This window comes from Tasmannia lanceolata, unplaced genomic scaffold (assembly GCF_043159265.1).
Source record: "Tasmannia lanceolata isolate RefF3 unplaced genomic scaffold, GAP_Taslan_0.1 ptg000003l, whole genome shotgun sequence".
Lineage (NCBI taxonomy): Eukaryota > Viridiplantae > Streptophyta > Magnoliopsida > Canellales > Winteraceae > Tasmannia > Tasmannia lanceolata.
In genome coordinates this window covers 24,943,163-24,960,083 of record NW_027518680.1, presented here as the reverse complement: position 1 = coordinate 24,960,083, position 16,921 = coordinate 24,943,163, and the positions used below count along the sequence as shown (strand labels likewise).

The 16,921-nt window shown below is 38.4% G+C and overlaps 1 protein-coding gene and 1 pseudogene across 1 annotated transcript; both read right to left on the bottom strand.

Moving 5' to 3' along the window:
• Positions 1-773: 773 nt before the first annotated feature.
• On the bottom strand, positions 774-4,602 carry LOC143868458 (BURP domain-containing protein 3 pseudogene; annotated as a pseudogene).
• Positions 4,603-5,515: 913 nt separating this feature from the next.
• On the bottom strand, positions 5,516-9,763 carry LOC143854092 (BURP domain-containing protein 3-like). Its single transcript, XM_077363849.1, has 4 exons — positions 9,669-9,763; positions 9,527-9,589; positions 9,160-9,271; positions 5,516-6,564 (listed from the first exon to the last, which is right to left on the bottom strand). Exons 2-4 carry the CDS (start codon positions 9,569-9,571, stop codon positions 5,738-5,740), a joined length of 984 nt encoding a protein of 327 aa, XP_077219964.1. The 5' UTR covers positions 9,572-9,589; positions 9,669-9,763; the 3' UTR covers positions 5,516-5,737.
• Between the last annotated feature and the right edge of the window lie 7,158 nt (positions 9,764-16,921).

Below are 16,921 nucleotides of genomic sequence, written 5' to 3'. Positions count from 1 at the left end.
CAAACTCATTTTACAAACAAAAATGGCTTCTTTTTGTAAACAAAAGAACTTTTGTAAAATACCAACAAGGGCTATTTTTGTATTAAAATACCAACAGGATGTGCCACCAATGGCCCATAAGCATTATAGACCATTCACCACACAGCAAATTCAAAGACCCAATTACTAAAGACATGACAGTGGATCCATGCTGTACAATGACCTTAACCTAAACGTACGTAGCTCAATCAAAACTATTCAAAAGAGCACATGATAGAAGAGTTTGCTATTATTCTATGGGAAATGATATTTCTACCACCATGACAGAGTTTCCTATTTTCAACTATTTGTTTACACATGAGAAAGATAACTTGAACCAGTTCAAGTTTTATATAGGAGAACCTTCAATTTACCTCTAAATAAATCAGAAATATCATTTACCTCAAAATTTTGGAAAGAAAAAATTTCTCAGAAAAACTTTTCTCATGAGAATTTTTTTCCTGCAATCCAAACAAGGCCTTGATGGAAATTACTACTTTCAAGAAAAGACAAAAAGGGGTGGAAATGCACCCATATCAATAAAAGACAAACAAGTTGAGGTGCGAATGATGTGCAAGGAGGTGGAAATATCATTTCCCTCATTCTATTTATAAATACATTAGCAACCTTACAAAACAGCCTTTCTCTATCATATACAATTAAACATATTGATGAACTTGCAAAACATATCGAACATAACAGTCTTCTTAATACAACTAACTACCGTAGAAAAGCTAGACAAAGGTGAAGGGAATGAAAGCAACAAGGCCACACGATCCAATAAATTGCATCTTCTTAGTTGGAAGCCCAGAGTATGTGATCTTGAGGAATGATGTGGCATATGGGAACGGACCTTGGCTTCACCTTTAGCACTTGGAAGGCCAAGTGTCTAGGGTTCCACGCGGACATGCCTTTGTGGCACACCGCAACGGCCTCCACAGTTGTCCCATCCTTCCCCACCAATGGGACCGTGTACGTCGTAGTGTCACTGGTCTCGTGGCAGTAGAACACGGCGTACACATAAGATTGCCTGTGGCATGCCACAGATTTGGGTCCCACCATCTTCCTCACCCCTGATCCAATGGTGTATTCTTGGGTCGAAGTCTCCTAATCGACCGTGGTGGTTAGGACTTGAACATTTGTCCCTAGCTTTGATGTTGCGAAATCCACCATTGATTCCAATGATGTAGCACAATACTTATCCTCACCCTTAGATGCTGGTGCCTCACAAATGCTAAGTGTCTCTTTTACTGCTTTGGACTCTAGTGATCCCGGCGAAATTGAGAACTTATTTAGGATATCGGGCAATTTACTGGAGGAGAATGGTATGGATTGGGCCACTCCTCGAGGAAGGAAGGTGGCTCCAGGTGTGGTCTTAATGAATTGCAAATTCATTTTTGCACCAGGCTGTAAGTTCTTCTCTAGGAAGAAAATTGAAACATTTCGGTTATCATGGAGCTGATCTTCAGAGGCGGCATTTGCATAGATGGGCCACGGCTTTTGTATATATATCGGCTTACCCGTGTGGTCGATGTCTATGCCGACGCCGCCCTTCCCCACATCAACGGTGGTGCCACCCTTGGGAATCTCCTCTCGAGCGACATGAACACCATCCTTGCGTACATCAACAGAAGTACCCGTCTTCTCATCTACCAAATCTGGAAATTCAAACGTTAACAATTAGAAAGTGCTCAATCACTACGGCGATGTCTGGCAGCGAGGAATTTTTTTTCATGATAAATTAATGTTTCCAAGTGGTGAGAGAAGGGTAGGGCGTGTGGGAGAAGGAGAGAGATTTGAGAGGGCACAACTAAGATATTCGTTGAGAAGTGACCAAAAATCAAGAAAAAATTGAACCTATGTATTTCGAGTGGAGTTTTATGTTTCTTGCCTTTTACCCACTTCTCATCACTTGAGAGAAGCTAGTTTCCTGATTTTAGAGAAAAAAAACTCCATGGTAGGCTAGTGTGTCCTACATATCAGCCCTAGTGTTTCTCTACTTTCTCTCTTCTAGAAAAGTAAGTTAACTACGGGTTTTTTTTGGATTTCTACAGGGGTTCGGGGCTTAGAAATACACCAAAGGAGGGTATACACCAAAACAAAGGGGGGAGAGAGAGAGAAGGTGTAAAAAACCTTTACCCCCACCTATTTATAGGTGGGGGTAAAAAAATATCTGGGCCGAGCCAAATTCGCCTGGGGCGAATTTTTGGATGACATCACCCAAAAATATCTTGGTGATTCGTCCTCGGTTCACGCGATGGTTTGTTTCTTCTCCGTTTTGTTTTTAGTGGTTTTCGTCTCTTTATCGGATAGTTTCGATCATCCGTAACTTTTTCGATTGAACTCCGATTCGTGCGCGGTCAGATCCGTTGGATTCCTTGTTCCAGGAGCTTTTCAATGAATCTAATATTGCATATGTTCGGGAGATGAAGTGTCATTTGGGTGTAATCAGAAGTTTCCGACCCAAAGTTAACCTATCGGCTGGGATGCCGTGTACAAACGGGCTTACCGGTTTATGCCGTAAAAGGCGGGTGCTGTGTAAAACAGGCTTTTCGGTTGTTTAAAACGGCTTTCAGAAATCGTTTGATACCCCAAAGAGAGATTGAGAGAAACACAACTGGTGCTCTGGGGCTCGTCATAAGGTTCTTCCTCGTGTCACCTACCATTAGTACTGCCTTGACAAAATTGGGTGTCTACACTACAACTTGGGTTGGTTTTACCCGACCCGCATCGACTTGATCTGAAAATAACATGGGTCGGGTTTGGTAGGGTCGGATTTTAAATTGGAAAACCCGACACAATCTTGGGTAGGGCCAGGTTTAAAGAAAATAAATCTGAAACACGACCCGACTCATATAGGTAAACTGTGACTTTCTTAAATATCTCTAGAATAACATAGAAAATTATTTTCCAACATATTGATACAATTGTTTTCATTGAGGTGATCATGTATGTTATGTGAAAATATAGTGTCCTTAAATTCATACACTTGATGACATAAATTTAGAGATTTTTGGTGTGAAGATTTGTTTTTGTTCTACAATCTTTAAAATTAGTCACTATACTTCACTAAAAAATGAAAACCCGACCTGATCAGAGAAACTATGTTGGGTAGGGTCGGGTTTACGAATCTCTGGTTTTCCTTTAAAAAATTAGACCCAACCCGACCCTGCCCGAGATACGGACCCTTTATCCCAAAAAACACAACCTATGGACGCCAAGAGAAATTCCCCATGTAGGAAATACAAGGCTGGCGGGGTTAAGGAAGATGATATGACAATGACTTTGAACAACAGATAAAGGCGATTCAATCTCTACCAAGTAAAGTGAAGATTAATATGATATTCATTTTACTTCATATTATCAAGCTCAACCCTAACAACCATCTCGCTTGGAACAAGATGTTAAGCATCATGAAATGGAATACATTTAGATTTTAGATGTGGATGTGGGAACCAAGGTTTTAAATTTCGACCGGAATCCAAAATTTCGGATTTTGGTCAACACTGAAACCGAAACGTTCCGAAACCGAAATTCCCGAAACGTACCAAATTTCAGAAATTTCGGCAAAATTTAAGATTAAAGATTAATTTTTTATTGCTTTACAGAATTTCAGCCGAAAATACCAAAATTTCAGCCCCAAAAACGACATTTCAAGCGCATGTTACGGAATTTCGGCTAAAATTTCGGTTTCGGCTAGGAACAAAATTACCTCTGAACCCGAAATTTAAAATCTTGGTGGGAACTAGACCGATGGAGCAAGTGCAGAAAATAGCCCATTTTCTGATGAAGAAAGAGGATGATGGAATACCAAAAGTGGTGTTTAAAAGACTGTACATATAATGAAATGGCACATCATTTGAGGCCTCTTTACATTAAGACGCATATGAATGGTCATCTTGTACCAATTGTCTTAGTTGATAGCAGAGCTACTGTCAATGTCCAACCGATTTACATGATGCGGAAATTGGGGAAAGTTGAGACTGATTTAATTCCCGATGACATAATTGTAGTAAACTTTATGGGTGTAATTGAAAAACCAAAGGACATTCTACCTATTGAATTGACCGTTTGGAGTAACACGAATTTGATGGTATTCTTTGTTATGGAATGCACATCTAATTATAATGCCATGCATGAATAGTATTGAATTCATGGAAATATTTGTGTTCCTTCATCTCTTCATCAATGTGTTGTCTTTTGGAATGGTAACCATGTAGAGGTGGACCAGGTGGTGATGGTGGATAGTACAGAGTTTCTAGTAAATACTAATGTGGTAGAAGCCAAGTTCTATGACTCAATGGTAGGTCCAATTAAGTTTGGAAAATTGTACAGATAAGCCTGTGTGTGCCAGAAAGAATCATGTGCAGCTCAGTTTTTGTCTACATTTTGGGAGGATTTAATTCATCCTATTTATCTTGATAATGAAGGGCCGAAATCCAAACATTGTTAAGGTCGGAGTAAAAACAGAGGAAAGCAAGTTTTCAGGGACATAATGCAAAAGGTTGTTGGCTTATAACCTGATAACGCATTCTTGAGGATGAATTGGAATTTTATACCATTCAAATCTAGGATTTGAACCATGTACCTGGAAAAGATATGAACCTTGGTTAGAAATTAATATCAGGACCAAGGGTGATAAATGACCCATGTATGTTAGCAGATGCAAAAATCACTAGGTCATCTGTGAAAAGCAGGTGAGTGAGAGCACAAATTCTGAATGGCCTCGGTAACATCTGACCCCACCAAGTACTAGAATTTTTGGAAAAATTCTCTGTTGAATCCATCAAGGGCCGGGGGATTTTGAACTTTTTGTCTTACTGATTAGCTTTCCTATTTCAATAGTTTAGAGGTGCAAAGAATCAATGGCTTAAAGACATCGTTGTCACACTTGGTTAAGTGTCTAGTTCATCTGATGAGACCTGCAACTGTAGGATGGGCCAGCAATCGTCCGTAACCACACACCAAATTCAAAGACCCAAGTATTGAACACCACATGATAGTGCGTCCATGCTGTATAGTAAACTTAACCTAAACGTACGTGACTCAATCAAAACTATTCAAAAGAGCACATGATAGAAGACCTTGCTATTATTCTATGGGAAATGATATTTCTACCCCTATTTCTAGTATTTTCAACAACCTTTTGTTTGTCATCTAGGCACTGTTTTGATTGCAGGAATTTCATGGAATAGTTCATAAAGGAATTTTTTTTTTTGAAAATTTCCTATTTCCAACTTTTTTTGTTTACATTTACACACGAAAAAGGTTACTTGAAAAAGCAAAGTTCATGTTTTATATGGATGGACCTTCAATTTATGATATATCCCTCTAAATTTTGGAAAGAAATAAATTCTCAGAAAACTTTTCTCATGAGATTTTTTTTCCTGCAATCCAAGCAGGGCCTTAATGGAAATTACTATTTTCAGGAAAAGACAAAAAGGAGTGGAAATGCAACCATATCAGGAAAAACAAACAAGTGTAGGTGGGAATGATGTGAAAGGTGGTGGAAATATCATCTCCCTTATTCTATTTATAAATACAATAATAACCATACAAACAACCTATATATATCATATACATCAAAACATACTGATGAACGTGCAAAACATATCGAACATACCAGTCTTCTTAATACAACTAACTATGGTAGAAATGAAAGAAAAAGGCGAAGGAAAAGAAAGCAACAAGGCCGCACGATCCAATAAATTGCATCTTCTTAGTTGGAAGCCCAGAGTATGTGATCCTGAGGAAGGAAGTGGCAGATAGGAATGGACCCTGGCTTCACCTTTAGCACTTGGAAGGCCAAGTGTTTAGGGTTCCACGCGGACGTGTCTTTGTGGCACACCGCAACGGCCTCCACACTTGTCCCATCGTTCCCCACCAATGGGATCATGTACGCCGTAGTGTCACTGGTCTCGTGGTAGTAGAACACGGCGTACACATAGGATTGCCCATGGCATGCCACGGATTTGGGCCCCGCCATCTTCTTCACCCCTGATCCAACGGTGTATTCTTGGGTTGCTGTCTCCTTATCGACAGTGGTGGTTAGGACTTGAACATTTGTCCCTAGCTTTGATGTTGCGAAATCCACCATTGATTCCAATGATGTAGCACAATATTTATCCTCACCCTTAGATGCAGGTGCCTCACAAGTGCTAAGTGTATCTTTTACTGCTTCGGCTTCTAGTGATCCGGGGGAAATTGAGAACTTATTTAGGATATCGGGCAATTTGCTGGAGGAGAATGGTATGTATTGGGCCACTCCTCGAGGAAGGAAGGTGGCTCCAGGTGTGGTCTTAGTGAAGTGCAAGTTCTTTTTTGCACCCGGGTGTAAGTTCTTCTCTAAGAAGAAAATTGCAACATATTGGTCATCATGTAGCTGATCTTCTGAGGCTTCATATCTGTAGATGATGAGCACCCTTTGTATCTCTATCGGCTTTCCCTTGTGGTCGGTGTCAACGCCGACGCCGCCCTTCCTCACATCAACGGTGGTGCCACCCTTGGGCATCTCCTTTCCGGCGGTGACATGAACACCATCCTTGCCTACATAAACCGAATTACCCGTGCTCAATCACTACGGTGATGTCTGGCAGCCATGAAATTTTTTTCTTGATAAATTAATGTTTCCAAGTGGTGAGAGAAGGGTACGTAGTGTGGGAGAAGGAGAGAGGTTTGAGAGGGCACGACTAAGATATTCGTTGAGAAGTGGCCAAAAATCAGGAAGAAATTGAACCTATGTATTATGAATGGAGTATTTTTTTTTTTTGAGAAGGAAAATGAATGGAGTTTTTTTGTTTCATGCCTTTTACCCACTTCTCATCACTTGAGAAAATTCTATTTTGTTATTGGCTTTGCTATTTTCTTCTTACGCTCGCACTAATCCGATCAATTTTTGGATCCCACATTTGGATATGTATGTGTAATTAAGGACAGACATCCATCCGATCCAGAAGTTAAGGATTCAAAAATCAACGGCTTAGCTTTTCTTGATTAATGAGGCTTGGTTTATCAAGGTTCAAGGATCATCCAATCAAGGTGTTCTCAAGTGCTTTTGATCAGACTTCTGGTTGTATTTTTATAAACAGATCTGATCATGTAAACGAGGTAGACAGTGGGGTCGTCTCATGATTATCTACAAGATCAATGGTCCGGATTTCAATTTTAACATAAGCCTACTCTATATTCCTAAAAATTGACTTTTACCGCTGATTGTAAAAATGACTTTTCTGTCCACAATATAAAAACATCCTCAACAGAAAAATGCTAACATTGTGGCTTGTTCGAAGATCCAAGCCATTCATTTGGATTGCCCCATCGTAATTTGGTTGGGCCCCAAAAATCATCTCCAAAGAATTATCCTAAGAAATCCTATAAATCGAAATATATTACTATATGCATGCATAGACAAAAGAAATGTAGTATAGAATCGAATTTAAATGTAGCTGTACAATTATTTTAAATTCATTAATTAAATTATCATTCCGTTTTCATATTTTAAGTTTATAACCACAACCATCATTTGGCCTCATGCTTTGCACGTAAATCACATTGACCATTACTAATCTAAAAGCTCCAATATCTTCATTGTTTTTTAATGTCATTTCCCCATCTCCAAAGTAGATTAAGCAAACGACCTCTAATACCAAATGATAGATTAAACGAAATTCAAAGGCATCCTTTCTTGGATGATGCATCCAATTATATATGGTATATAAATAACAAATAAAGTATTTAATCACCTCCCCATGGATGAAATCCACTTCTAATCTGAGATGCTAAAATCAAGCTTCAGCTCTATCATCTACCTTTGCCATTTTCTTGCTTAGTTAGAGTTGGAACAGATTATAGAAACTGCCTCCTACTTATGGATGTGGTTTCCGAATCCATTAAAGAAACCATCAAGGATTATTCCATCATCAGGCATATAAGCGTCTGAAATGATATGGTGTGTGTGCGTGTAGCTAAACATAACAGATAAAACCTTTAATTCTTTCCATATTACCCAAATCAAAGATAAAACCATTTTTGTAAGAAGTTCAAAATTTGTGTGTAACACCAACTTTTGGAAATTTGATTTGAGATTGCAAAGGTTGATTTCAATTCATTTTTTTAGCAAAAGCTTAACCTGACCCGACCCAAATTGCATCCCAAATTGCATTGGGAATTAAGAAATTGGCTTATTTTGATTAAATCGGGATACATTTGTCTTTTTATCATGGTAGCCTAATGTGTCCTACATATCAGAATAGACGGCGAATACAAATTAACACTCAAGAACACATGAATCATAACCAGGATAAGTATACTACTTCTGATAAACTCCATGTATTCCATATTTATACCGTGATTGGTGAGTTTCCAAGGTCTCATCCGAGTTAACTCGGAAGAGACATAAAGCAGATTCTTTGAAACAACCAATCACTCAAAAAGCTGAAGCTGGTTACAGTTGGTGTTATTTAATCAATTATATACTTTAACACTCCATCACGTGTGGCCCCTGTAGACGTGGCACATGTGGCTCTTCTTTTGGGTTAGCCATACCTGTAGATTTTTAATATCAAGGAGTTGTTTGGCTTTGAAACGAGGACCTGCCATGAGGCAATTGCTCTGAAACCATGCAATTACAACAGTAGATTTAGCTGGTTGTGTTATTTAATCATGAGGCTGCTAGGAAAACTCCTCTATCGAGTCATGACACATGCACATAAAACTAAAAAAAGAGCCGCGTATCTCGACAAAATCACAAAAACACGTTAAAATGGCCGAATTGATGGCTATTTTTACCCCTTCTTTGACTGATTACTTGTCTATCTTGGTTTTTTAAGGGAAATAATATCAACAATTCAACACAACACTATTTTGATATTTTCGCTAACCCTGCTGGGTTTGTGCAAATATCAAAATACGGTTGTGCTGGTAACATTTCCCTTTTAAATGTACATCCTCATTGAAAACTACGTTTCCTTATTGAGTGATGGGTGAGTTTCCACTGGCTCGTCTGAGTCAACTCAGAGGGTCAAAAATCAGATTCCTTGTCTACCTTGATTTTTTTAAACGTATATATATAGTCGTTGAAAACTGCTTTAAAAATAAAATAAAATCTAAAGGAAAGCTTGAAAGCTTGGAACCAAGACCCACCTAGTCGCAAGAGATCTCTGATGACACTCGGCATCCGAGTGTTGGGCAGCATCTCGTGCCAGTAAACCTCCGAAGGCAAAGCTGCATGGCTAACAGCTACAACGGTAGTGAGCTGCAGAAAGACCATCAAAAGTTCTATAAGCACAGTAGAAGAACAGTTCAGCTCTGTAAAGTGACAGTGAGAAATTATATGACGAAAGAGCGACATGCTCGTATTCATCATCCCGCCCTTGATATTCGGTCCGACATCAGCGCAATTTTTAAGATGCTGGTGTCGGATCAAATATCAATGGTGGTACTTCCATGGTACGATGAATATGAGCATGTCCTTTCGTTCATATAATTTCTCAGTGAGAATAAAGCTTACCCCATAAAAGACAATAAAGAAGAAAAGAGTTAGACGACTATCCATGGAGCTTTTGATGAATCACTGAGAAAAGAGAGGCGATTTGCATTAAAACAAAGGAAACGGGAATGAATTTATAATGGGTGAGGGAGAGGGACGCCACCTCCAATTGGAACACTGATTAATTCATTCAACTGTCATCTTCTTCATGTAATAACTGAATCTGATGTCATCTTCTTCATGTAATAATTGAATCTGAACAAGTGGGAGATATTTGATGAAAATTAAGAGCCTAGAGGCCGCAAAAGAAACAAAATACCAAAGTGTCCTGTCAGATAGAGACTTCAAGACAGATCCAAAAGGGTCTCAGATCATCCAATCTATGTGGGGTCGATGCCATAAGCTGAACTTGTGGTCATCGGTTGTTTGGGTTGTGGAGGAAGAACAAGAAGAAGAATTCTTGCCAAGATAATAGAAAAGCTTTTCTTTTTCTACCCTCAACTCCTCATTGCAATGGTTTCTACCCTTTTTAATGGAGGAATACATGAGAAAAATTTCCTAGCTTCTCCACTACAAGCTTACGGACTCACATACATCACTAATAGCTTAGGAACTCAAACGCATTGACTAGTCAAAGAGCTAACATAAACAGTCTACTAAAATGGCCATAACTCACTAACCATTTGGCCAATTTAGGGGTATAAATATTCATTGGAAACAACTCAAAAAGGATTACAACTTCCAAGTTCATCATTTTTCCATATTCCTCCCGCTAATAGTCCAAAATGGGCTTCAAAATTGGGCAGCAACAATATTGTAGTGGAATGCTCCTGCAACAAACTCTCACGGTTGAACGCCAACTTGTTCCTGAGTTGGCCGGGTCACTTTCATGAAATGGCTTAAGATAAAACACGTTGAAAGTACCTGAAACACCATAATCACTGGGTGATTGAACTCGAAAACATCTGCACGATCTTGAAGTTTGTCAAGCTTCCTGATGTAGGATGTCCTTACTTTTAGGTCTTGGTTAGTTGGGTTATTTTGGTTAATGTTTATCCTAATCTATTTATCATCATCTTTTTTTGTTCTTTGTGGATTCAAAGAACTTTTTTCAAAGAAGACGGTGTTCTTCTTCATAGGCGAGACGTTGATCTGCCTTTGCACACGCTTCCGCCTACGTCAGTGGTATCAGAGCGAGGCTTGTCCTCGAATCAAACCCGCTTGGCTCAACCATCCTTTCCTGCTATAAGTTCAGATTCACCACCCGAAACCTTTTCTCAGTTAGGCCCAAATCATCCTTGATTTTTGGCCGATTGAATCCATCTTCTCCTTATTGATAGGTATAGAACAGCCTTCCCCTTCAAATCGATCCTAACCGCCTATTTCTTGTATCTTGATGATAGAATCAAACTCACCTATGTAGCCCATCCTTTCTTTCTGCTTCAACCAAATAGCCGCACCCCATTTTTAATCTCCCCTGAACCAAGAGTAAAATCCTACAAACCCTTGCAAATCAGCCATTTGTCATCTCCTCTCCGACACCACGGACTTGTCACTCCTGGAAAAGGGGATAAGATCAAAAAAGAAGAAAAAAAACAGCTGCAAGTCCCTTTTTTTTATACCATCCCATGTACCCCAATCTCTAAATAATGGCTTAAATATTAACCTCTCACCCACGTAAATCTACCTGACCCGTCACTAGTTCCCAATTTAGCATTAACCCAAGTCTGCAGATCCCTAAAAAAAACAGCCATGTATCATGCCTTACCCGCTTAATGGGAATCATCAGGTTCCCTTTTCTTTTAGAGGCACAACAAATCTTTTAAATGCCCTAAGATTTAGCCCTTCCATAATTTTCGCAAATCCCTATTCCTTCCCAAATAAGAGCCCATTGAGTCTTTTAATTCCTTTCTACTCCATTTTCCTACTTCCTTTTATCCTTAACCTCATGGATTTACACTTTGTCCCACCATTTTTTTGATATGATAATTGTGAAGTTGAGTGCTTGGAATGGATTGACGCAATTGGGGACTGTTGAGACAAATACGGCCTAAGCGAAAAAGAGACGATTAAGTGTGTCAGAGTTACTGTAGGCCTTCACGCCAAATCTTTCTCAATAAAGATGGAATGAGAACGATATAGATCGCTTCAACCGCCCTTAAGTTGTTGGTATGAAATTCGTCATCCCTTCATAAGAGATTTTGCACCGGTTACTTATAAAGAATCTTTGGAGATCAAGGCTAAAGTCAGGTGAGAGAAAGCCAAAAAGGATAAGGACCGTGCCAGGAGAAGAGCTGCGTGTCTTCTAATCCAAAAGACATGGCTGTAGACACCCCATTTTGATCGAACCCCAAATGATTTGGTTTGAGTAGAAACTCTAGTAAACTATGTGTTTTAGAGTCCCAAGTTATCCCTACGGTAGTTTAGTGTCCCAGGTAGGTCCTATTAAAATTTTAGGAAAATTCGCTTAGAATTGCTTAATACGGTGAGCTTAGTTCGTAGCGTAGTGTAATGCAATGCGATAAGGGGGTGATTTAAGCAATAAGGGTGTGTCAATACCAATTGTGGACATTAAGAAGAAAGCCAAATTTCAGCTCCATTTCTTACCTGAGTTCCCCCTGAAGTAAAAAAAGTAGTCATGAATTTACTATAAGGGGCTGTCCAGAGGCACGAAAAAGGGGTCGAATATGTCATTTCTTATAATGAAAGGAGTGTGCATTAACCGAACAAGAGTGCTTATCAATTAAAAGGGCAAACAAGGGATGATAATAAAAGAGTAAATTACCCTCTCCAAGAGGTATTATTGGCAAGAGAATTTATATGATGGGTGGCCGTGAAAACACATGAAGTCTAAAAAAAGTAGGTACGGCCCACTTTTTTTTTTATGATCGGCACAACGTAAATAGGTTGTGCCCCAAAAATCAGTTCAATAGGATGATCCTAACCCTCCGATATGTAGAAGATTCCATAAATGATTTTTGGAAATCTCCATATTCAAATCAATTCAGATTGGAGGGTTAGGATCATCGTATGGGACTGATTTTTGAGGCACAACCTATTTGCGTTGTGCCCAAACAAATGAACGGTTTGGATCATAAAAAAAAGTGGGCCGTACCTATTTTTTAGACTTCACGTGTTTTCACGGCCACCCATCATATAAATTCTCTATTGGCAATTCATATTGATTTCTTTAGAAGCAGTGAACTTGGCCCTAAGATAAAAAAGGGAGTAAGTGTAGCGTAGTGTTTGAGAGCACATGTCTAGAGTTCTAGATTTTTCTACAAAATGAAGTGATCCAAGTCATCAAAAAGAAGATGGATGGTTAGGATTAGAGCTAGGGAGATTTTTCTCATTTTTTCGCAAAAAAACAGAGAGAGACAGAGAGAGAGAGATTTAGAACGACCTTCGTCCAAAGCCTAACACTTTTCCGGCGAGTCCTTCTTCTCCGGCCAAATTCGAGCATATTCCGGTCTGATCCATTCTTCTTTCAACCTTTGTTGTCGATATTTTCAGTTTTTACATCATTAAAACCTCGAATCCTTTCATAAAACCTTAGTTTTAGCCATAGGAACCCAAACACCATTCTTCTTCCCTTTCTCCGATCATCTTCTCCGGCAACTCATGCCGGAATTCGGCAATTTGATCCTTTCTACGATCAACTCCTTTATTCTTCTCATATTTTTCTGCTTCATCTCAATCTCAGATTTCCATTTCAAACTCTTCTTAAACCCTAACTTCCTCATAAACCCTAGATCTTAGATTTGAAGCTCTTTCTATGTCATTTTCTTTTTCCAACATTTCTAACCTTTAGGTTTACTCATTTCATCACTACCTTTGAGCTTGAATTTTTGTGAAAAAATCAGAGGAGAGCTCTTTATTTGGACTTGATTTTTGTGGAGGGGAGAAGAAACAACTTAATCGAAAAATCAGAGAAAGAAAAGGCGGAAAATCTTCAAATCCTGGCTGATTATCTCTTTGTTTTCTTCGATTAGATCTGCCAAATTCTAGCTAGCTAGAATTTTGCTCATGTATCGCTGATCTCAATTGAAAGTGTCTTCAGATTGTGACTTGAGGCGCAGATCTTGGTTGATTTTCTATATTGCAAGTCATTTCCTTGATTTATTCGTGGGAACAGGTACTGGTTACTTAATTTTCTTTTTTTAGGATCTCTGCAAATAGCCTCTCTGTGATAGTGGTTTGATAGCATGCAACTAAGATTTTGCTTAGAATTTGACATAATTTTTTTCATTATCTGTGATAACCTTGCTCCAATAATTATTTAATGATTTCTGGTCGAGGAAATTCTATCATGATTTGTGATAATGCCTTTTAGAGATTGAGATTTTTTTTAGTATGGAATGTTTTTGCTTGATCTGATCTCTTATGGTATGATTGTCAGATTTAATTTTTGATAAGATCGCCTTTAACCTTGAACATCAAAAGTTATTTCTGTGTCTAGATGATATGTTAGGCTGATTCATGGGTCTCAGTTTGATGCATTCCATATAATCCAGAGGGTATATTTATCCATTTGGATACTTATACACTCATTCGATTCAGTCCCTATGCCACTGATTTGCAGTGAAGATAAAGTAGTGAGATGCAATTGTCTTCAATTTAGGCTAGTGTCATGGATAGGTGAAATTAAAGTCTTGGTGTAACCTCTTCATTTCACACGGTTAATGTAATATTTCTTTTTAAGATTGTGAAACATTTGATAAAGTTAAGACCCAAATGGTCATATGATATATCTTTAGCAAAGACCCAAAAGCCGACAGAGCATGATCCAAAAGGCCATATTCCAATGATCAGCGACCGTTCATATCAGAGGTGAACTCATTAGGAAGGATAATTGAGATAGAACTGAAATTAAAGGTGCGAATGTCATGTTGAGGCATTCTTGTCAAGAGGTTAGTCCTTCTATCTAACAGCCTTCTTGAAAAAATTGAAAAATGTTAAAGCTAGCTTAGAAGTCCTTGAGTCACATGTGTAGCTACTGTGTTCAGTTACTTTATCCATGTAGAGGTAATTCATGGTACTTATCCAACATATAGAGTGGTAACACTTCTGAACTTTATCTCTTTTCCTTCCAAATTACCTGTGATACCGATTTCTAGCTTAAATATTATAGTACTACTCGGAGCAGTAGTTCCGGGCCTACTGACATCTTTCCTGTGCGTGTAAGTTATCCGCAGGATTAACTCTATCACCGCTAGATCGTGTAGAGCGGATTTCAGAATCATTAAGGCCTCCTTACAATAAGACGCATATGAATGGTCATGCTGTACCAATTGTCTTAGTTGATAGCATAGCTACTGTCAATGTCCTGCCCATTTACATGATGTGGAAATTGGGGAAAGTTGAGACTGATTTAATTCCCGATGACATAATTGTAGTTAACTTTATGGGTGTAATTGAAAAACCTACGGACATTCTACCTATTGAATTGACCGTTTGGAGTAACACGAATTTGATGGTATTCTTCATTATGGAATGCACATCTAATTATAATGCCCTGCATGAATAGTATTGAATTCATGGAAATATTTGTGTTCCTTCATCTCTTCATCAATGTGTTGTCTTTTGGAATGGTAACCATGTAGAGGTGGACCCGGTGGTGATGGTGGATGGTAGAGAGTTTCTAGTAAATACTAATGTGGTAGAATCCAAGTTCTATGACTCAATGGTAGGTCCAATTAAATTTGGAAAATTGTACAAGTATAATAAGCTTGTGTGTCCCAGGAAGAATGATGTGTAGCTCAGTTTTTAGCTACATTTTGGGAGGATTTAATTCATCCTATTTATCTTGATAATGAAGGGCCGAAATCCAAACATTGTTAAGGTCGGAGTAAAAACAGAGAAAAGCAAGTTTTCAGGGACATAATGCAAAAGATTGTTGGCTTATAACCTCATAACGCATTCTTGATGATGAATTGGATTTGTATACCATTCAAATCTAGGATTTGAACCATGTGCCTGGAAAAGTTATGAACCTTGGTTAGAAATTAACATGAGGACCAAGGGTGATAAATGACCCATTTATGTTAGCAGATGCAAAAATCATTAGGTCATCTGCGAAAAGGAGGTGAGTGAGAGCAAAATTTCTGAATGGCCTCGGTAACATCTGACCCCACCACGTACTAGCTAGAATTTTTGGAAAAATTCTCCGTTGAATCCATTGGGGGGCCGGGGGATTTTGAACATTTTGTCTTACTGATTAGCTTTGCTATTTCAATAGTTTAGAGGTGCAAAGAATCAATGGCTTAAAGACATCTTTGTCACACTTGGTTAAGTGTCTAGATCATCTGATGAGACCAGCAACTGTAGGATGGGCTAGCAATCGTCCGTAACCACACACCAATTTCAAAGACCCAAGTCCTGAACACATGACAGTGCGTCCATGCTGTACAGTAAACTTAACCTAAACGTACCTGGCTCAATCAAAACTATTCAAAAGAGCACATGATAGAAGAGTTTGCTATTACTCTATGGGAAATGATATTTCTACCCCAATTTTTAGGATTTTCAACAACCTTTTGTTTGTCCTCTAGGCACTGTTTTGATTTCAGGAATTTCATGGAATAGTAGCTCTGTTTGGTTGCCAGTAAAATTTTTATCCTAGGAAGTTTTTAATCCAAACAGTGAAGTCAACGGGATTTTCTAGGTTTTTTTTTTTCCTACAATTCCTAAAATTCCAGCCAAAAATTATGAGTGTCATTACCAAATATGGGAAGAGAGGAAAGAGAGAGAAGAGAGAGAAAGAGAGAGGACATCATTTCCTAGAAAAGAAAAAGAGGGGACAAGGAGTCAATGTCACCATAGAAGCAATCATTACAAGAGTAGGATTAAAAAAATTCTAGTGCTACAAGGCAACCAAACATGGGATGGGACCAAAATTTTACTAAAAACTTCCTAGCACAAAATTTTTACTGGCAACCAAACAGAGCGAGATTTTTTTTTTTGAAAATTTCCTATGTTCAACTTTTTGTTTACATTTACACATGAAAAATGTAACTTGAAAAAGCAAAGTTCAAGTTTTATATAGATGGACCTTCAATTTATGATGATATCCCTCTAAATAAATCACAAATATCATTTCCCTCTAAATTTTGGAAAGAAAAAAAATTCTCAGGAAAACTTTTTTCATGAGAATTTTTTTCCTGCAATCCAAACAGGGCCTTAGTGGAAATTACTATTTTCAGAAAAAGACAAAAAGGAGTGGAAATGCACCCATATCAGAAAAAAACAAACAAGTGTAGGTGGGAATGATGTGAAAGGTGGTGGAAATATCATCTCCCTTATTCTATTTATAAATACAATAATAACCATACAAACAACCTATATATATATCATATACATCAAAACATACTGATGAACGTGCAAAACATATCGAACATACCAGTCTTCTGAATACAA

Coding starts and splice junctions, on each gene's coding strand:
- LOC143854092 (XM_077363849.1), bottom strand. CDS start 9,571: ATGGATAGTCGTCTAACTCTTTTCTTCTTTATTGTCTTTTATGGG. Junction 9,272..9,526: donor TCTTTATTGTCTTTTATGGG/GTAAGCTTTATT, acceptor GTCTTTCTGCAG/CTCACTACCGTTGTAGCTGT. Junction 6,565..9,159: donor CAGAGATCTCTTGCGACTAG/GTGGGTCTTGGT, acceptor CGGTTTATGTAG/GCAAGGATGGTGTTCATGTC.